The sequence below is a fragment of the Notothenia coriiceps genome, unplaced genomic scaffold (assembly GCF_000735185.1).
Source record: "Notothenia coriiceps isolate Sejong01 unplaced genomic scaffold, NC01 NC01_scaffold00031140, whole genome shotgun sequence".
Lineage (NCBI taxonomy): Eukaryota > Metazoa > Chordata > Actinopteri > Perciformes > Nototheniidae > Notothenia > Notothenia coriiceps.
In genome coordinates, this window is record NW_011363841.1 from 30,247 (window position 1) to 52,411 (window position 22,165).

A 22,165-nucleotide genomic window follows, 5' to 3' on the forward strand; every position below is an offset into this window, starting at 1 on the left:
TTACTTGTCTGTTTTACTCTCATTAGGAACATCATTTACTTGAATTTAATGAACATCAGGCTGATTTTAAGATGACTTCAGACTATTGATTAAGACCAAAAACTCATTAGTACACGTTTTAAAGAAGTAATAACCTGAATTAAATGTGAAGTAGTATCTCTTTCATATCTAGTTGCAACCTGTTGTCGTGCCCTGCTTGCCATTTCGAAAAAAATTAAGATTTAAAGTACTTTGCATCAGCTTCCCTTTTTAGGCATCGCCACTTATAGACATTCTTTGACATTGTTTAACTTTCGGACCATCTATAATTACATATAATCATCCCTTTGTGTTTTTGGAAAGTAAAATCGATTTAAAAATATGGTCTTTGGGGAAATGCTCTTTTCCTGTCAGACAGCTGGAGAGGCGTGAGTAGTGCTGCCAGAGGTCCAGTGGAACATCGTAAAGAATCCGGCATTGTTTTGTTATCAAAGAGTAGGGTCCATACCAGCAAACTGGACACTGACTTTTACATGCTGTTAATTGTGCTGCAGCTGAGCAGCTCATTAGCGTACTAGTCTGCAGTGCCGTATCCCTGGTGAATGTTTGTTTTGGGGCTCTTAGACAAGCTAATGTGCAGGAGACGCACTGTATGTGAGGGTTGTAAGTTAGATAAGAATGAGGTTTTAGCAGAAAAGCTAATGTGGTTGTTGTGCAGAGTACGTAGCTCTGGTGTTGTGTATTAGGCTGGTGGTAGAATCTTTTTGTGCCTCTGATCTACGTGTGATAGAACGCAGACCTTGATTGGCTGTGTTGAAATAAGTTCTCCCTCTACGAGACGAATACCAATCAGTACTCCGTCAAATGAATGCTAAACTAGGTGACGCATCATAAAAACTAAAAATTAAGATTCCTCCTTTTGGTTTCTGATTTATTTCAGGAGAAAACATTAAGTGATTGACATAGCAGACACACGCTGCAGTAGACCAAAAAAATATGTTGGAAATTAATAAAACTTTGACATTCTGAAATTCAAGGCAGAATCAAGTAATTCCCCTCATGTTCCCCGACCTCACCCTGGCCACCCGTGCTCTGAATCGTGAACATTTTTGCCACCAACCACAGTTTAAACCTGCGATGGAAGCCTTCACGGATCTCCCCACTGTCTCTCTTAAGCTTCCTTGTGTTGACTTGCCAGGTGTGGCTGTCATCCATTATGCTCTGGAGATTCTTCCCTGGCAGCAGCACAGCATGCTTCCCCTCCCAGTTCCACACACTGAGAATAAAACCCTCACAATCCCTCTAGTCGCCAATGAAACCATCCATCATCTGCTATTTAAACCTTTGAAAACGAAACCCTATTCCGCCACTGAAAATAAAGAGAAAGGGAGGTTAGTTGACAAAGTGTTTATTATTGCTGCTTTTAAGAGAAGGAAACATACATTGTTTGACATTGTTTGTTGTATAGAAAGCAGGGTGCAAAGGTAACTTTTGTACGGTGGCCAACAGGTGCAAACACGTCTGTTAAAGGTAGGGTAGGTAAATTTGGAGAAACCAGCCCGAGTGCGCTAGAATTTGAAAATACACAACCGGAAAAAATCTGCCACTTCCTTACAGAGCCCCTCCTCCAACACACACGAACGCGCACATGACCAATGAGGGCACGAGATAAGTTTGTGCACAGATGGAAGGCTGACAGGCAGGTAGGCCATCCAGTTATTTTAGCCGGGCCGGCTCAGATGATTGGTTGTGCTTTTTACAGTGCTACGGCTTCCACAGATGACACTTTTATGGATTTTTTGTCAAAGCACTTAGATATTCATTGCTATCAGGATGTTAAGGGCATTCGATGGAATATAACAAAAAGTGTATCTCGAGCCGGTTTCTCAAACTTACCTACCCCACCTTTAAGTACAGTAACAAAGTATTTCTCCCTCGTTACCACCTCTGCTTATAACACATACTTATCAGTTGCGAATATTCTCTACACTTGGGAAGAAAATGATTGAAGGGATTTCAAAAGCAATCAATGAAAGACCGATATTATTCATGCTATCAAAAAGCCAACTAAGGATTGTGTTAAAGCATTTTTGCAGATTTACATTGTGATCCAAAAAATAAGTTGGCACAGAGTTTGGCTTTAGAGCAAGCTCTGTTGTTTTGAAATTGTGTTACTAATATCATTAGTAACGTAATCTAAATTTCCCCATATAAAGAAATGTAACCTGATTACTTTCCGCTTTTAGACCACTTTAAAATCAAATTAAATTAAATGAAATACAAGAGAAAGGAAATGTCAAGAGGATGTTTTTCTACCTAAGTGTTTTATGTATGACATAACGATGTAACTTAAGAAAAGAAGACACTATATTTTTTCAAAATTAAATTTGTGTTCTTACATTTAAAATCATAAAAAAAAAAAATGTAAACCACAAAGACAATTCAGTCAGTTCGTCCACCTATACTATTGATCTTTATTTTTTTAATATATTGTAACATTGTACTCCTGTGAGAAATCCAATTATTTTTAAACATACCAATCTGATTCTACGTTTGTTTATGTAACTGTAAGGGAATACAGTTATTTTTGTTTGCCTCCTAACTACGTAGTCCAGTGACATATAAACCCTTACTCTTGGGGAAGAGTAAGGGTTTATATGTCACTGGACTACGTAGTTAGGAGGCAAACAAAAATAACTGTATTCCCTTACAGTTACATAAACAAACGTAGAATCAGATTGNTGAGACCATTGTGTGCAGTTCACTCCTTCTGACTGCTTTGGGAACACAGTTGCTTTGGTCCCTCACTTTCGTTTCGTTCTCATGCTCTGATTCGTTAGCTGAACAGCCAATCAGAGTGATTTATTTTGCCGACGAATCGGTGGGCAGTCGGCCGAAAAGGTGTCGGCACGGCTGAAAAGACACGACGGTGCGGGACAAACCAATCTGATTAGGGCGTGTCGACGCTCATCGTCGGCCAAAATCGGCTTGGTGTGTCCGGGCCTTTATACCAACTGATACTAAAGGGAATAACGAGGACAATATCCAACAGCCAGTGTAAATGAAACCGGCTTTCTCTGGATTGTGTTGCCTTATTGCTGTTTAGGGAAACCCATCTTAGCAGCTAACTCCTGATCTAAGAATGCAAAAGTGACTTAAACCTGCATTCTCTCTTATAGCCATTAAGGGGCGACTCCACTAGTGGCAAACATGTCAGATTTTCCAATATCAATGAGAAATGTGGCTCCTTCTTACTTTATTTAATGCCACACTAAACATTTCCTTAACCTGGCAGCAACTTCACTCTGATACCTCTCCATAACAACAAAGTGTTGCATTACAAAGAACTCTTCTTTAGTGCAGCGATGCCGGTTTGGTGAAATGGTATTGGTAAACCTCCACAGCAAACTCAAAATATTACAATGATCTGGGTATTCAGTCAACATTCGGAATAAAAAGGATTTGATTCTTACACTTTATCTCTAAATAAAAATGTCATCCTTTCGTCCAGCCTGGTGATTACTCCACGGTAAAGATGAATGCTCACACATTAGTTTTTTAAAAGTATTTTTCTCTTTCTTATTTCTGTTTGATGTGAGCTTACTTAGTTTAAACCCCATTATGACTAATCTGAACCCGGTGCTGATTTGGAGAAAGCCGTGTAAGTCTTGCATGCTGTCTAATATCAGTTGGAATGAATTGTACCTGTAAATGTCTCGAGCCATCCCAAAATCTCCAATCTTGGCGACACGGCCCGATCCTTTGCAGGTCAGTAGGCAATTACGAGCGGCAATGTCTCTGAAAAAGGAGAAAAACACATACATGCGGTCATGTACTTACTGCTGGTTCAACAATATTGGTCATTTTCATTGATGCACAGGCACTTTAATTCTGAATGACATTTTGTATTGTAATATATTTAGAAGGCACTGTGTGTTAAACACACTGAACATTCGCACATCTTTGCTCAGGCCTCCTACCTTCACTAGTTTCCTATATGTGTGCATCTATAGGAGAGCTCCACATATGAAACTCCTACAGACGCTCCCTGTGGGATCCTAAGTTCAGTGTAAGTGCGAAGTTGCCCAGGGCAAGCGAGTAAAGTCAAGTGTATGGTTTCCTACTGTTCCTTTACAGCTCTGCCCACATGGTGCATCCAGAGACAAGATTGAAATGTTCCGTTGCAGGCAGTGGGTTGGAAGAGAATAAAATCATATTTGCACTCTACTAGTTTGAGGAAATACAGTAGTTCATGTCTGGGGAAGACACCATTGAGCCCACACGCTGCATTGGGCTCCCAATGCGCCAAACGTTCTTATCATCTTAAGAAGTAATGTAGCTTTAATGCTCCTCATCACAGTAAAGACAGTAGTGCACTCGGGATGATCAAAAAAACATCATGTGGCACTGCTCGATGTAGATCATGGGACAGGGCAGGAGCCAGAAATACAACAAATAGCAGTGATACAATCAGTTTGTGTGTTTTGATGTTTATCCTCCAATCTCTGATGAAACTCGGATGTGAAATGAGGCTGAAGTAATAGTTCAGATTGATTTGAACCGAGGGCTTTTTAAGACAGGGCACTACTCTATGCATGGCTGCCCCACTTGAATGTGCCAGAAGTGTCTGGAACAATTCAACTTATTATTATATAATAAAACTTCAAGTATGAGAAAAGATGATTTGGCATGAAACAAAAACAATGTCTAGGGCATCCAGTGGGTTCTCAGTTTTAGTGAAATGTGGACTCAAGCTGTTAAATGAATGTCTGAGAGATAAATGAGATATCAAACCAGCTGCAGATAAGTGACTTAATTGTAGTATCCTGCCACAACATTCCCTATTCATAAAAATAAGTGAATGAATCCATCCATTTAGAGGCGTCTCCAAAAACATAGCATCAGCTCACACACATGAACTCTTTATCTAGTTCCTCTCCTCTCATGAGGTGCTGTGTATAAACCCAAGCAGTTCTTGTTTAATGGCTCTCGAGAATTCATGCAAATGAGTTTTGCTCGTAGGCAGGGACAGCCTTGAATGCAGCAGAAGCTGTCACAGTGTGTCGCTGAGGGCTTAGGGGAAGGACACAGAGCACATGCAGCACAGTGATGGGAGAGCAGGCTGTTATTAAAACAAAGTTAACCGGCTTCAAACTGTAGACCTTATTTACAGCACACTAACTGCAGCTTCAAGACCCATTTCACTGCAGCACTTACCGTCCCTGTTATTAGTCTATTTTAAACAGCTGAAGTTGAACTACTTGACTCTCCTCGAGTCAGTGATTATTTTCAGGCGACTACAGTTTCTAATGTCAGTACCTGTGTTATTGTAAAATAACGTTATAAAAATGTAACATTATTCGATCCACTAGACAAAAAGAGCACAGATAAAAACGTCAACATTAAAGATTACTGGTTTGCCGGGGGAAGGTAAAAGGTCATGTCTAGCTGGTGAAACTAAGAACACCCGAACCAGCTTCGGCGAAATGGCACATGCACAGTTCCTGTGGCACTCAGGAAAAACATATTGGCATGTAGGACAAAGTTTAGAAGACCTAGCTGGCATTTCTGTTATCCTGGAACAGGAGTCTAGAAGATATGGGAAAGTAATAAATAAATACATTTGTGTAGGGGCTCGTAGATTGCTGAGCCAATCCCACAGTAGTTCTCAGACAGCATTAAAGCTGTGATTTGACCTGTTGCAGCTCATCATCCACACCCTGTGATCCCTTAAGAAAAGCTGCATTCTCCTCCACCCTACCTTATCCACCTGCCCTTTACTCAACCCCGAGTAAACACACCCCCATAAAAATGAAATTAGTCTCAAGGACAGTATAAGGATGAATTTTAATACAAGTTTGAAGGCATGAAAGAGGGATGGATTGATGGGCCTTACTGTGCCAAGTTGGGGCGGACAAGTTCTCGTTTGTCATTGACCAAGCCGCACCGAAACATGAAGATGGAGACATGAGCTTCAAGCATCCAGATGTGATTGTGGGAGCCATTTTGACCACTGGCCTATTTGACATGTACTAGACTTTCCTCACAGACATCCACGGAGGAGAAGGATTCAAGAAATGCATTTAAAAGTGATTTAGTCACATCCTCCGGTTCACCAACCACTATGAATGTGGATATAGAATGAGACTTGTTCCTTTGATTCGGACCGTAAAAAGGCCAGCCGGCTACCCCATCTGGCTGCTCGGATGCTAAACCCATCACCTGTCCATTGTGCGATCATACGAGAGGCCAAGGCAGCAGGGTCCATATGTGGGCGGATGCAGACCACTCATAATCCTGAGCAAAGGCAGCGTGTGAATGTGGGCAAGTCTGTGCTATTTGAGTTTGAATATTTCTCTTTGCAAATTAGCATTCCATATGTATATGCAAACCCATATGTGCTGTCTATTGTTTGTTTTTCTCTGTGCATAGCTAATCTGTTTAGGTGGGCAGCAGAATCCTTACATCATCTGTCTGTTTATATATTCATATGCAGAGTAGTTCTGGTGTAGTACCTGTGTATAAACTGGTTCTCCTCCAGATACTGGCAGCCCTTTGCGATGTCTCGGGCCACATTCAGAAGATCCACCATGGACAAGCTGGACGGATGCTCCTGATCAGACAGAGGAATACCCAGAATGCAATATTAGTCAATGTAGCAGAGGCAGATTTGGGTCTCATTCAGCAAGCGATATACATACTCTGTTATTTACTCTCATTTCTGTGATTAGACTTGATTTTTGTAGAAATACTATTGTTCAATGTATCCCAGTTAAGACTTTAAAACCCCTTGGAGGATAATACTTTTTTTTCAGCTTCTGAATGGGTTACATACGGCTCTCAGATGCTTTATGATTTTCTTGAAACACCATTACTGATGCTGGGAGAAATCCCAGTTTAATTTGTTCATGTTTGTATAATGGTGTCTTTAAATCTCTACTGCTGAAATTCTTCTTACAGCCTTTTTTGGTGGCATCACTTTAATTCTTGTGCCAGAGTTTTTGCACACGGAACAATGCCCACCCTTTCACTGTCTAAAGGGGTGTTACCTAATAATAAACAATGAGCTATTCCCCTTATATTTATGATCAAAGGGGAGTCACCATACACCTGGGTGAGAGCAGATTTGGATGGATAAGAATGTTTGGTGCATCTGAAGTTGACTTCTCTCCTAACACTAAATTAAGAGGAAATATTAGAGAAATCTTAGAGAATGTTGCTGCATGAGGCCCAGAGATGTTGTTAATAAAACACGAGGGGGAAATGTTGAACATCTAACAGAACATGGATCACATTTTGTCAAATCCTGGGGCTCAGTGACGAGAACATTTGTAGCTAAAGATGGTTAAACTAATACAAGTATCCATTCAATACAGGTCTGTCTCACCAGCCGGGGTCTGGTCTCCCTCAGGAAGGACTTGAGGTCTCCCCCGGTCATCAGCTCCAGCAGGATGAACCTGGGCATGGTCTGCAGGCTGACCCCCACACAGCGCACAATGTTCTGGTGGCTGAACTTACTGCAGGGGAAACAATGTGTATCAGAAATGTGCTGTGTCTGCACTGTTTGAGAAACAGAGCTGTTTTCATTGTCTGGGTGCTTTACCTGATGATTAGAGCCTCCATGAGGAAGTCCAGCTCATCCTGCTCAGAGCAAACCTCAGGCAGGGTCTGTTGGAAATACAAACAACGGTGCAAAGAATGAAGAACAGAGGAGAGAAGTGGTGTACATAAATGTCAAGGTTTTGAGAATAACTCCAACTATAAGCATTAAGTGGACATTTTGACTTTATTTTTTACATGAAAAAAAAAAATCCAATCCAATCCACTTTATTTCTATAGCACATTTACAAACAACAGAGTTGAACAAAGTGCTGTACATCAACAACTGTATAAAAACATAGCATAAATACATGAAAACAGACAGGACATGAAACAAATGTAAAACACGAGACAATGAAACCAGATCAGAAGCCTGAAAAACTCTCCTACATGACATAAAAACAATACAAAACACTAGTAAGATAAAAACCCAAATTTAAAAGCTCAAGTGTCACCTGGCCTGTAAAAGCCAGGGAAAAGACGTGGGGTTTTAAACAACATTTAAAAACAGGCAGAGTTGGAGCAAGTCTAACCTGGAGGGGTAATTCGTTCCATAACGTTGGAGCTGCAACAGCAAAGGCTCTGTCTCCTCGCTGCTTTAACTTTGATTTTGGGACTACCAGAAGGAATCTGTCAGCAGACCTCAGTGACCATGTGGGTGTGTATGGTTTTAAAAGATCTGCCAGGTACGGTGGGGCTAAACCGTTTAGGCTTTGTATGCGAACAGTAACAGCAAGATACAATACAACTCATAATCTCATATCCTGATAAAAACCTATTCTTAGTTGCATGATGTCTGACGCATTGTAAAAGGCTGTAGACATCAACATCAAAGTCTGACCTTTGGAAGACAGAAACAAATCTTTAGAGTTCCTAAGAGCGTAAATTCACCTTGACTGCCACTTGCAGAGGACTGGGTTCACCTGGGATCCCCACTGCCAGCCCCTCGTATACTTCACCGAAGGCACCGTGACCCAGACCCCTGGAGACACACAAACACATTCATTATTTACAACTCCATTAATATTTTAGAAGTGAAGCTGAGACTTTAATACAAGTCTCCTAGATTGGAGACGTTAGAAGCAACCAGCACTAAGAAATGTCCTAAAGGGGCCCCCTTATGCTCATTTTCAGGTCCATATATGTATTTTGTACCTCTACTGGGACATGTCTCCATGCCTTCATTTTCAGAAAGCTCGTTATTTTCCTCATACTGTCTGTGTTGCAGCACCTCTTTTCACCCTCTGTCTGAAACCAGAGCCCAGTCTGCTCTGATTGGTTAGCTGGCCGGCTCTGTTGTGATCGGTCAACCGCTGAGAGATGTCTTGCCCCTTAGCCTATCACGTACAATGTGTTGGAGAGCTAACCAATAGAAGTAACTAAGTGTTACGTAGTGATGTCTCTGAAGGAACACAGGGATTTTAACCTTTGTAGAACCATGCAAAAAAACCAATATGAACACATTACAGAAAAGGGAAAACCCAAAAGCATAATATCATTTCCAAACTATGATCACTGCTACAGTGAGATGTTATTAGTGCTACACTAGGACATGGAAAAACTCTTGGCAGTTTTCTCAACTAGGTCACATGTATTTCATTCCCAAACTCTCCGTGACATCCCGCCGCAGATTCAGAGTTTATGTCAAATAATCATTTCGATTTTTGTATCTTTTGCAGCCATCATTTGACTTAAATAATGTCAATGCTGAAAAAGATTGGGTCCCAAAGAAAAGGAACGAAGCATAAGGACTAGGAACCAGCATGATAAACTGTTGAACATGAACATTAAAGATTAAACATTTAAAAGAGCCATGCGAAAAATCTTTTCCCTAGACACTTGGATCCCTGCAGCAGACCCGTACACTAAGCTGCCACTTCTCACACCACGCTGGATTTCAGCAGTCCAGCATATTTACATAGTTTATATAATTACAGTGAGCTGCACGTCTTTTCAGATGCTGTTAGGCTTCAGTCAGGTCCCACTTCCCCACAGAGGACTGGTGTATTCAGCTCATACAAGACAAGCAACAAGAAAGCGTGATTTTAAATCTCTGCTCTTGTACCTGGTGAGGGAGATATTTCTCCGCGGCACTTCTTTCAGGTCGGTGACCGATGCCGTCTTTCCGGCAAAGCAGTAGTTGGGGTTGTAGTCGGTCATGATGGTGGAGGCCCGCAGCTTGCTGAGCTTACAGTCTGGACTCTGCAGCTCCAGCTGGATGGACTGCAGCTCCGTATGTTTACGCCTGTACACTGGTGAGAGGAAAATTCAATCGTTTCATCCCAATGTTGGGAAATCCTCAATTTATAAAAGCAAACAAAACCTCAAACACATATTTTTTGTGGAAATTATTGCTGGCAGCTAAAGCAAACAAAGTGGAAAGCTTACCAGTTGTTATTTCTCTCAAGACCTTTTGTTTGTTCCACAGCAATTTTTATGAAAATAATTCCTTTGTGAAATATTGATTCCTCTCTATATGATGCCAGATTCGTCTTTCATAATGTTTCAGAATCTAACCCTTAATGTTTAAACGTGTCTTGAGGATGTGTTCATATTACAATGTAAGCATAAGACCAAGTAGAGCTGCAAAGAGCAATCCATTAGTTGTCAACTGTTACATTAATTATAGACTATTTCATAATATACTCATTAGTTGTAAAGTAAACATTATTATTTCCAGCTTCTAAATGTGAATACTTTCTGGTTTCTTTACTTCTCGCGGAAACAAAACGGAATGTTGTGAGTTTTGCAGCTCATAGAACATCCCACTGTGTGGAAACTCTTTTCTCCTTTACGCACGCACGCACGCACGCACGCACGCACGCACGCACGCACGCACGCACGCCAGTTCTAGAAGCAGCCTCAACCTCAGCTGAGAACCCATTAGTCCCAGGGAGAATAGTTTATGTGTGTATGCTTATGTGTGTGTGGGGAGGTATTTATTTACCAAGTGCTTTCTAATGTACGAGTGCTGTCAGCCGCTGGCTAAGCAGCCATCCATCATTAGCACGTTTCATTCATCACAGAGGTAGACCCACTCCTCCACAGACCCCCGCTGCCTCTACTGACGGTGCAGGCATGTAGGTGGGAGTCTGGCTGTGTGCAAGAGCAGGAGCGCGCGCGCGTGTGTGCGCGCGTGCGTGCGTGCGTTTGTGTGTGTGTGTGTGTGTGTGTGTGTGTGGAGGAGGAGGAGATGATGGCTCAATGAGTGCACATGTCAGGCTGTAATAGCCTGAAAGCAGGTGAGCAGGAGGATGTCTGCAGCTGTCCGAGAGGTTCACTTCCCTGTTCTGACAACAAGCTGCTCAGGGCGATGAGAGGGACTGGAGTGTGTGTTTGTGAGACAGTTTTTTATATTCAATCAGAAGCAGAAAAAAGAAATACTAACGTAACGGAACCTCTTAAGCGTTACCCAGCACAGTGGGGCTCTTCAGAATCATAAGGGCTACTTTAACTTTCCTACTTCCCCCACGTTTACTTTGTTGGCTGTCATGAGAAAAACCTCATTTTGATCAAATGGCTTTAAGAATATGCACAGTGGAATCCCATGTCTTTTGTAAAACACACTACAGGAGATTAGGGTAAACATTTTAGGTAATTGATATCACCATTAAACATCCCCAGTTGATTAATTACATTAAATCATTTATATTTTTATATAACAATTTATTTTAAATGTAACGTTTAACTGTACAAATGACAAAGGATCTTATGCTAACTTTAGATGAAATAAGCAGAACCTTACAGATGAATGAAGGAAAATAAACACTTAAATGTGTATTTTGAATGATTTTTTGAAAGAAGGCATGTTTTTGAAGCAACATAGCACAAACTCTGCCGTCTCACCATGAATCATGGAATTTCAAATCCTCTGACATCGTGTCCACAGACTAACACCAGAATATGTCTAAATGTGTTTCCCCTGTCCTCCCTCACTTACTGATCATGACCCCGGAGACGGCCAGCAGCAGGGCGGCGATGAGGGCCGAGGTGCCCACAGACAGCCCCAGCGCCAGGTGGGATAGAGACGGCTGGGGGGGCAGCCGGGTAACCTCTGTTAGACAAGGGGAGACAACAGCATTCCACACTTGTTATCGTCCCCAGAGGAGTATTAACATTCTCTCCGCCACTCTGATCCCACACTTAATCAATGATGTGAAAGCGATGACACAACAGAGCTTAGGAGCAGCGACGGCCGGTGCATGTCAATTCCCCTCCCATGGGCACGGGGGAGATCTCATTTCACTCATCTGAGCGAAGAACACATCTTCACGCCCAGAGACGCCATATTGAGATAGCGACCTTTTATGACCTAGCATCATACAGTTATCTACTGCTTGTCATTTTGGAGAACAGATTTGCAAACCATGGGGCAAGGAGACACTCTAGGTCATTAAGATACCATTACAAATGATAAAGTGACATTCTGCCATATTCATTTATTTCAGATATACTTTCATATGCTCATGATTCAAGAGATTACAAAGAATAATTGGAGAGGCGTTTCTATGTCCAGAGGGGTTTGCCTGCATTGCTTTGTTGCAGTTTAACCAAAGACACGGCACAAGGTTGAGATGTGGGGGAAAATATGCAGTCGCATGAACTTAGGGTCAGTATTATCTATAGAAATGTTGCATAATCCGTTATTCAATCACGTTTCATTGAATAATGTACGTACAAAACATGAATATCCACACCCTGAGTATTTCAGCCTAATCCCCTCAACATTAAAAAGCTTTAATCTGAATGTATCGCAGAGATCTATCACAGAGCAAGACTAAAGCAGCTAATACTTTCTAAAGGTATATCATCTCCATTAGGGTTAGCTTATCCTACGGATTGATTAATATTATGAATGATTAAGGGATTCATAAAAAACCTTTCCTTAGATAAAGATTCAATTAAGTACAGAGCCTCCCAGGCCTAATTACTCCTGCAGATTAACTCATCATCTATTCACTGAGTCACAGTCTATTACAGGTACAATTACATCAGCTTAAGTCGTTTTTGCATTCGGATTCATTTCACATGCTGAGGAGGAGAGGGAGAGATGAGCAGCAGTCTGACCTGTAGCGTTGATGCAGGAGACCCCGTCCCGGGCCAGGATCAGACCCTCGTCGCAGTAGCACACGATGCTGCCGTAGGTGTCGTGGCATTCGTCGCTTTCACAGTGGCTGCAGTTCTGCACCGGACTGATGATCACCTCCCCATCCCCCTCCATAGCTTCACACACACAGGGTGAAAAGCAGACGTTTCCACATGAACAGGGTTTGATAAGACATCTCTAGAGTAGAAGAGAAAATATTCAATAATACCGCCATGGTATTTCAAGGTTCAAGGTTCTTTATTTGTCATACGAACATAGCTACATACAATGCCAAACTCACATTCTCTCTAATAGTCAGCAGGGGGCCACTCAAGTGGTTGCAAAAAGAAGTGAAATTCTATGGAAGGCTATGAAAATATTTCTGACTTTATTTAATACCTTAAAGGGGACCTATCATGCAAAATGCACTTTTGTACGTCTTTTATACATGAATATGTGTCCCCGGTGTGTCAGGGAACTCACCAAATGTCAGAAAACACAACCCTCTCTCTTTTCCTCCATACCCAAATCTCTAAAAACGGGGCTGCAACGGATCTGATATGGATTTGAATTGTTCTGACGTCAGAAAAGGGGTGCTCCGCCTATATGGGCAACTCTCCACCTATCAGGGGAATGGGGGGTTGGATCATTGCCGCTCGAAAGCGCTGGAGACACTGTAGTACATATGCCAGGCCTGTAAGTGGCGCTGTAGTCTGCCACAAAAGCAGCGAAGAAGACTTCTCAGAATCAGCCCTTGCAGAAACAGGGCTGGAAAAGAGCAAATAGAGCGAAATGAGGCATGGCTAAAATGCATGATCTGTTTGGTATTTTGAAAAAAAAACTTCACAGACATATTTATATAGGTATGGCCCTACAATATATTATTCAAATATAGCATGATAGGTCCACTTTAAGCAACATTTCCTAATCATTGAATGGTCTCGATTACTAGTTTCAAGTATCTTTGTATGAAAAGCAGGCCGGCAGATAACACCAAGCCGAAAACGTGAGATCCTTCACTGAGGTAATAACAATTGAAAAAATCTAAATAGAGGTGTTGTTGGCAAGTGAATGTGTAATAATGGATAATGATTTAGGTCGTTACACAGTGTTGTGTTACTGCTGTGGCCTGGTGGAGTATTTTGACCAAAGCCTACCACCTGAAAACTAAAACAGGGTTAAAAGTGAGAATACATAAGGCATCAGTTTTCCTATTCAGCTTCACTGTGCTTTCATCCCCAGCGTGATTTCATTTGGTGAATAGCGCTACTGATCCAGTCCAAGCTATCAGAGCTGAATGGAGCCAGGGTGCCTCCGCGCTGTGTGGAGGATTGAGAGCGCACACATTTCCATTCCAGTCTTTTCTTACCGTAAACTAAATTGACTGATTGGAACTGAAGTTGTGCTAATCTGTGAAACGATCTGCGGCTGTGGTCTCTGAGGCTGGAACCAAACCTGCAGACTCTCCGCCCTTCACTGCACAAGGAGTTTTAGGAACCCGTTTACAGCCATTACTGCATCAAAAAGGAACCAATCCTCTTCATTTTAGACAACATAGCAAGCGTGGACACATCATCTAACATAAAGTGGTTTCTGCTCTGTGGAAGCTTGTACGGCGTAGTAAGGCAAATGCACTCATCTGCAGGAATCCATTTCCTCTCATTCCATTATCAGCTTTATAAGTACAAATACATAAGTCTGACATATAAACCGTTGAAGGGTTTCGATGGAGGAATGCAGATTGTGTTTCTCTCTAGATCTTTAATATACTCCCTAAGTGAGAAAGGTGACGATCATTTCTTGACTTCATTTTTCACATTTCTTAATGATATTATTGTAACAGTGAAACAGTTGATCTTCTATCAAAGCAAGACAGTTATACCTGCACAGATAAATCATTGTACTTCCCTTAAACGCAGTCTCTCAATCAACTAAAGAAGGACTTGCGTCAATGCACTCTTCTGTGTTAGGATTCATGCAATCCGGTTGCCTCTGTCAACATTAGCTGTGAACTTTGATCCTCTTTAAAGTTCTTTCAGTGCACACAGCAGGGTTGTCCGGCAGCACCTACTGTTTTTATTTGAGCTTGAAAACCTGCCTGTGCACTTCAAGCTGAGGAGAAAAGGACTGCCGTCACCATTTGTGATCACATATTCAAACCACGGATGCCCTTAAACATGACCTTTGAAGTGATACAATTACAGATAATACCTGACATCTCGCCCTGTGTGTTACAATAATGACTTTAGCCTTCTGGTAATTCACTGGTTATAAATCATGTCTTTCCTTAGCTCTTTTCCTGCACGCATTTCTAAAACAGGAAGTGGACATTTTCCTTTTGCAGGAATATAAAAACTTTAACCATTACAAATATAAACAGAAGTATAGACTATAGGAGAGTTTACAAATGTTATGAATACAGATCTACAACTGATATCAGAGTGGGTTATACATAATAAGTTAGTAATTAATGCTGGAAAAACTAAATCTTTATTAATAGGATCAAATCATCAGTTCAAATTTTTGCCAATAGATGTCAGTAGACAAGTTCTGGATGCTTTGGTTCTGTCACAGCTTGATTATTGTTTGGTTATTTGGTCTATGCTGCAGAGAAAGATTTAACCAAACTACAAGTAGCACAAAATAAGGCAGCACGATGTGCACTGCAGTGCTCCTACAGAACCAGAGTCAATGAAATGGTTAAGTGTCCAACAGAGGTATTTTGTTAAATGTTGTCAGAAATATTACAGTGACTCACTCACCTATATTATCACAAAGGCGCAGTATTCTCAACATAACTATCAAACACGACATACAATAGAAGGAAGGTTTGTATTACCCACATCTAAATCAAATAAGGGACAGAAAACAGTCATACTGTACAGAGCCATGGTCAGCTGGAAGTCTTTACCCGTCCATATCATTCAGGAACATTCTCAAGTACACTTCAAAAGGTTGCTCATTTTTAAAAAAGTATTATAAAGTACATTTGAACTGTGCCTGTGGCTATGTATGCATATATTATTAGTATGTATACTTATTTGTATTTACTTTTGTTTGGCCTTAGGATGGCGATAGCTGGATGACCTTTTTAGTTTTCATTTCATACGCGCTGTAAATTGCATGAAATTATGAGCTGTTTTGTTTTGTTTGAATTTTGTTGTATGTATGTTTATATATGTGTTGTGTGTGTGAGGACCCCAGGAAGAATAGCAATTCTCATGTTAGTGCTAATGGGGATCCTAATAAAGACATCAAAAAGACATAAATAGATTCTGGCTATATTCCCAATGTTAATCTTTATTATCTGTCATAAAAGTTGTTATTTTCTTGTCACGAGTCTACCAAATGGGGACATTAAAGGTATCCAGGAGCTGTTGCTGGAAGAAAAACACAGATTGAACTACAGTTGTATCTTAAAGGGGGTGTACATACAGTAGGGGGGTGTATTATGAAAATCTCACTCATTTAGTGATGGTATGTTTTCTTGGTCAGAAAACCTGTGAGCAACAACCAATATAAACGTAACCTTCTTACATCACAAGCTGGCTCATTAGAACATACGAGTATAAAATATATATAAGCCCCACATATGAGTATCTTTAATAGGGGTGAATACAGCTTTATTCAGCAGGTATGAGAAAGATGATGCATCTTTCACATAAAAACACCAAAATAATATGGAATACTATGTCCCCTTAAGTTTAGATCTTCTTATTCATTTTTTAGGTTAAATAGCTAAAATAGGAAATTGATTTTCCTTCTTTAAATGACACCAGAAACTAGAACATCTCAGCATGTTCACCAGTCAGAGCCACAGCCGAGGAATGTGTTGTTCAATAACAGTACACTTCTGTGAAGTTTAAAAGCCAGTATACCACTTTGACAGAGCTGGTATTCACTCCTAAGTCTTGTTCCACCAGAGGAAATAAAGTGAGTGTAATGACGAAATGAGGATTGTGGCAGTTGAGAGGAGCACTGCTTCACCAGACAGCATCAGCCTATTCAAGCTCAATGAGAGGGATATCAGTGCGTACTTTGCTACAGCCCTAATGGAAGACAATTAAAAAAAAAAAAGGCACTTCAGTTTTCCATTTCTCCTTTTTTCCTATTTTCTTAAATAGCTGAGACAAAAGGTTATTTAAAATGATGTATGAAGGGTCATCATTTGTCAAACTGTGTTTCTAGTGCTGTATCCTGGGGGAAACAGTCATTTGACAGGCTGTGACCATGTGTAACATGGGTTTAATATGGGTGTAATAATGGAGTGATGGGGGCATATTAATGTTGTTATATGAGTTTGATACAGTTCAACCCTTAGCTGCACTGGACCCTACACTCTTCCATAAGTGGGTCAAAAAGGACCCGTATTAGAATAATATGTGTTTTTATGCCACTTGTATAATATGTAGTATTATATTTTGGTTCACACTAGAAATATTTGATATCATATCATATCACATTTTATTTACATTTAAAAAAAAAAAATTCCATAGAAAATGCATGCGGGTCATTTTTGACCCACTTATGGAAGCTTGGGGTTGAAACACAAAAACTACAATTTTTTAAAATGTAAATCAAAAATGTGAATGGCATGATATCCAAAACATGTTTTTTGAGGAATAGCTGGAATATGAAATGATCAAAAATGTAATTACAAAGATACTCTGAGAAAACCACCTCACCGGGTCAAAACGACCCACTTATGCATCTAAGGGTTAATTTAAGTGTAATGTAGAAAGTAGAAATCTATTTATTTTCCAAATATATATACATATAATATATAAATGTGATTGGTCATTTGAGAGTTAATATGTCAACAGCAAAGACAGCTTTTCTCAAAGTACAAACACATAGACCCTCAAACCTCAAAAAGCACAACGTTATCAAACACTGAAAATAAATGACTAGTGTGTCACATTACCTTTCAGCGGGTAGAGGAAGGGCTCTCCTTCTGGGCCGAGGAAGGAGGTGCCATCGTCACCATCGTGTTTGGGATTGTTATCCAGTGAGGTGTTACCACCTAGAATCATGTGACAAAACTTCAGTGCCATTTCATAAATAACATGCTTTTTTATATTCTGTGCTTTTGCAATCTGAAAATATGTCAGTTTTCCCATTATGTAGATTTTCTCTATTGTCTCTATCCATTATTGCTTGGTAGGGATTTTCATCATGGACATCAACAACATTTTGACTGTATCTATTCCCGTTTTTTTACATTTTGCTGTGTCAAATAAAAAAAATACATACAAATTACAAGGTGGCTGATACAGAAATAAAATCATGGTTTATTTTATCCGAATTGTGTGCACACTTTTCCAGAACATTAATATTTGGTGGCATTTAGAAAATATATGTGAGTGTTCTGCAGCTAGTACGCCACATTCTCATGGTAGATTATGTTTAGATATGAACCTAGTGTGTGATAAACCCCAGTGTAATCTAACGTTTACAGGTATTTGCATTTTGCTTATTATTTGCATTACTTCTGTGTTACGTTTTTATTTTCGTATCTTTTCATGCCTTGTGCTTTGTAATTCCCAGCACTGGACGTTCTAGAAAAACCTTGCAGATCTCTTGCACTAACCTCTGTATCCTCCGGCAGCGCCCCCGGACAAACACCCCCCTCCGCCGCCCCCGAAGCCACCGCGAGTCTGCCAGAACTTTTGACAGGCCTGCCCTCCCTGGCCCCCCAGCACCAGAGGTCTGCCCCCCTGACTGACAGGAGCAGTGTCGTTCCAGCCTCCGCCTCCACCTGTCACCAAACACAACAACCCTGTCACATGATGTGGAGCAACACGCTGTGGAGCAAGGACTCCACTCAGATATGCACAGCAACTCTGCAATGATCTGCACATTGCCCGGAGGATCGCTGTGTGAGGACGCAAATGTCAGGATCACCAGAGGCAGAGAGGGGCGGGTCATGCCTTCGCCCTCATTCTGAATAATAATAAGCATGCACTTTTTTTACATCGCAAGTAGAGTATGTTTTTTTTTTGGAACAATGGGCCTTCAGCGAAATGGGCGTTTGTGATTTTGTTAACGGACTGTCTGACAAATGGGCTTTCGGTTCAGTCTGTAATTTATTTTGTGTTCTCTGGGTTACAGGAACAATGGCATGGCATCAGGATTTTAATGCCAGATTGTGGGCGAGTTTCTATTCCAGCTGGTGGGAAACCGGAAGAAAACTAAAACCTGAGGGGGAAGAACAAAACATTTCAAATTGGAGAGACGACAAGACGCCATTTCTAATTCTAAATGCTTACATTTTCAAAAAGCTCTTTATTTTTCTCATACTGCCTGTGCTGCAGCACCTCTTTTCACCCTCTGTCTGAAACCAGAGCTCAGTCTGCTCTGATTGGTTAGCTGGCTGGCTCTGTTGTATAGGGTCAGATCAGAGAGAAACTCCCTCTGGGGGGAACTTTGGGATTTTAGCCTTTGCAGACCATTTACATGCACACAAACCTATGTAACACACTACAGGAGGGGGAAACCCCAAAAAGCATGATAGGGCCCCTTTAGGGAATCTTGGTCTGTAAATGTTGACGTCAAAAATGTCATCAGACAAAATCAAAGAGTGGCAAGAGACTGGCTGTATGACCAAATGACAAGCAGAGCAGCAGAGTAAGTGAGAGCACTTTTGACCAGGACTATCTGGACAATGTGTGGAACTGATTATTTGTCCAGAGTTCACACAAGACAAATTCAAAAATTCATTTCGAAAAGGAAGAAAGAGAGAAAGACACAGAAAGAGCTCTTCATTGGGAAAATGTTCTGGAAAGATGAGGCACGCACACACCAATTATCAGGTATGTTTACACACACGCACCCACACACTCTGCAATAACTTATTAAACACAGAGCAGAGACCACAGAAACATAAATCCCTTTGAAGAAACCTGGTAACAGGAGATTAAAGTTATAGCTAATAAAGTTAAAAGTAAATGTTCCCCTTTCATTTTCCTCCCTCTCTGAAGTCCGAGAGACAGAAACAAAAACAAATATCTCACCACATTAGCAACAAACCACACGGAAATGCTGAATATTTGACTTTTCATTCACCAGATTTGAAAAAGGCTTTGAAAAAATGTTTTCTGAACCCTCTAAACTCAGACCACATGAATAATGCAGCCGGCATGGGTGTAGCATCACACTGGTAGTTCTGACCGGTAATGACGGGATACACAGGGATCCATATGAATAATTATGACCAGGCCCTACTGTAGCTTTGTTTTGTTTTAGCCAAAACACAAACACTGGCACAGCGAGTGGGAACGTATATGAAACGTATGAATTAAGGCAGAGGTAAATGCCTTCTGGGATAAATGATTGTGTTTACAGGCAGACACACAAATAAACACTTCCACTTCGGGCTATCTGTAAACTGGGCTTATTAGTTTGTGGCCATGCAGAGCAGAATACAATACAACAGTTCTGTAATGGGGTATTAGTTATCTGTTCATCTCATACACACTATACTGCTTCTCCCTGGACCAAGCTCTCTCACTAAAACACACACAACTGTAGACACAAACTATGCACAAACAGGTGAATTGTGCATCATTTGCATCCTCTATCTGCCCCATCTGATTCACAAAAGATATTGTGTTAAGGTATTACAGTGCTCATAAAGTGCAATTTGCCTTTTTTTTGCATCCGATTGCCATTATCCATGTGGCAGAATATGACTGATTTGTTGTGAGGGATCAGCCTGAGCTACCGGGGTCTGATCGGGGGGGCCTCAGGGTGCTTCCAAAGGCAATTGTAGAGGGGAAAAGGAAATTGTTAGAATTGAGAAAGGAGGGATAGAGGAGAACTTGTTTGTATTAGTTTATATAATAATAATCATATTTTTCGCACGCATTTTCAAATAAGGACATGTAAAGGGGCTCTATTCAGTCATTATCCATGACAAAGCCATCGTTGCCTCCTTTTTCTGTATCACAAAATGAACAAGTTTGAGCACCCCCCCAATTATAAGTCCTGTTAGTTACCAGGAACCCTGTATGGACACTCATTATTTCACTATACTGTAACTGGCGAAGTGATTTAGACTATTCCTGCAAAGAGGCTCTCTGCATAGAAAGGGCCAATATTGAGACCATTGTGTGCAGTTCACTCCTTCTGACTGCTTTGGGAACACACACACACACACACACACACACACACACACACACCAAAGCTGTGTTTAGCGAACCTGCAGCACTTGACTTCCCGTTGCGTCCCGGTTGGCTGGGGTCATAATCCATCTGCTCCAGCTGCATCTCTGATAGGCTGCTGTAGCCCCGGCCCCCTCCCCCAGCAGCGATGATGAGGGGGATGAACACATCTTTTACGACCTGGGTATTTATATACATGTATATATTAATACAGTTACATTTAGTGTATGCACATCAAAGGAATAGGAAAGGAAACTTCCTTGAAAATACGTTTTTAATTATTTTCCATTACCATGGTGTAAGAAAGCAAATTCAGGTATTTTAAAAAGTGGAACTTCATTTAGAACAAATGTATTGGGATGTTGGTCAGCTTCTATGTTTGATGTGAGATTACAACGAGCAAATAACTCCAGTGAGTCATGTTCATTGATAAAGTAGTGAAAATAAGACAATAACTACTATCTCAGTGATATCAATAGCTTGAATGGTAGAGAGCATCCCCAATCCCTGCATTGGAATAGGTAATACATTATGAGACAAATGACATCTCCACAAATGATGCAGTTCTCAAAATATAAAGTCTAAAAGTATCTGCCTGCCCATCATCACCTACTTACCTTGAACAAATATGTGGCCCCGCCCCCTCCTCCTCCACCCCCTTTCACTTGGGTTTTGTTGGACATGGGGGCGCTCTGTTCCTGACAGATCTTATTCAGCATAGGGTTGATCTGTAGGCAAGGAGAGAGAGAGAGAGAGAGCGAGTGAGAGAGCAAGAGAGAGCGCGCGTGAGAGAGAGAGAGAGAGAGAGCGAGAGAGAGAGAGGGAGCGAGCGAGAGAGAGAGAGCGAGAGAGAGAGAGAGATGTCAGCTCACATAAGAATTGCTTTCATGCTCTCTCCATGCATGTCAGTTGTGTGTGTGAGAGACTTGAGCAGTTGCCAAGCCACAGCTGCTGCTTAGTCAAAGGCTTTATCATTATAATGGTGAACCAACACCAAGCAGAAATATCCAGATGCACACAGGAACTGAGAGGCAAGGACCAATGCTGCCTCTATATGACAATTCAGTCTGCTATTTACTGATTTCCTGTCTATTGTAAAACCCCGTATTACTGACTGAATAAGACAACTCCGGAAAATATTTCCCAAAGAAAGATTTGACAAAAATGCATTCAACATATATACTGAATAGTTTGTTATTTTGCAGAGTTAAAGGATTGTTAAAAAAATAGAATTAATGAAAAGTCCCATGAATCCAAAATCACTAAAAACCCTTTAAATAGCTTTATGAAAAAAGTCGAATTTTTTGTCTCAGTTTATAAATGTTAATTGCAAGACTTT

The 22,165-nt window shown here is 40.9% G+C and overlaps 1 protein-coding gene across 1 annotated transcript; it reads right to left on the minus strand.

Moving 5' to 3' along the window:
• Positions 1-1,011: 1,011 nt before the first annotated feature.
• On the minus strand, positions 1,012-21,550 carry LOC104959836 (ALK tyrosine kinase receptor-like). The gene is made up of 13 exons (XM_010787746.1): positions 21,444-21,550; positions 20,865-21,006; positions 18,255-18,422; positions 17,589-17,687; positions 12,646-12,801; positions 11,519-11,632; positions 9,644-9,830; positions 8,470-8,560; positions 7,583-7,647; positions 7,367-7,496; positions 6,495-6,592; positions 3,685-3,777; positions 1,012-1,255 (listed from the first exon to the last, which is right to left on the minus strand). The coding sequence occupies exons 1-13, from the start codon at positions 21,543-21,545 to the stop codon at positions 1,012-1,014; spliced, it is 1,689 nt and encodes a 562-aa protein (XP_010786048.1). The 5' UTR covers positions 21,546-21,550.
• Positions 21,551-22,165: the final 615 nt, after the last annotated feature.

What these genes read in the sequence shown, in the direction of transcription:
- LOC104959836 (XM_010787746.1), bottom strand. Translation starts at nt 21,545, where the DNA reads ATGCTGAATAAGATCTGTCAGGAACAGAGCGCCCCCATGTCCAACAAA. An exon ending in CGCTGCCGGAGGATACAGAG is followed by an intron (nt 17,688 to 18,254) that starts GTTAGTGCAAGA and finishes ACATGATTCTAG; the next exon opens with GTGGTAACACCTCACTGGAT. An exon ending in AGAAATATCTCCCTCACCAG is followed by an intron (nt 8,561 to 9,643) that starts GTACAAGAGCAG and finishes GTGTGTCTCCAG; the next exon opens with GGGTCTGGGTCACGGTGCCT.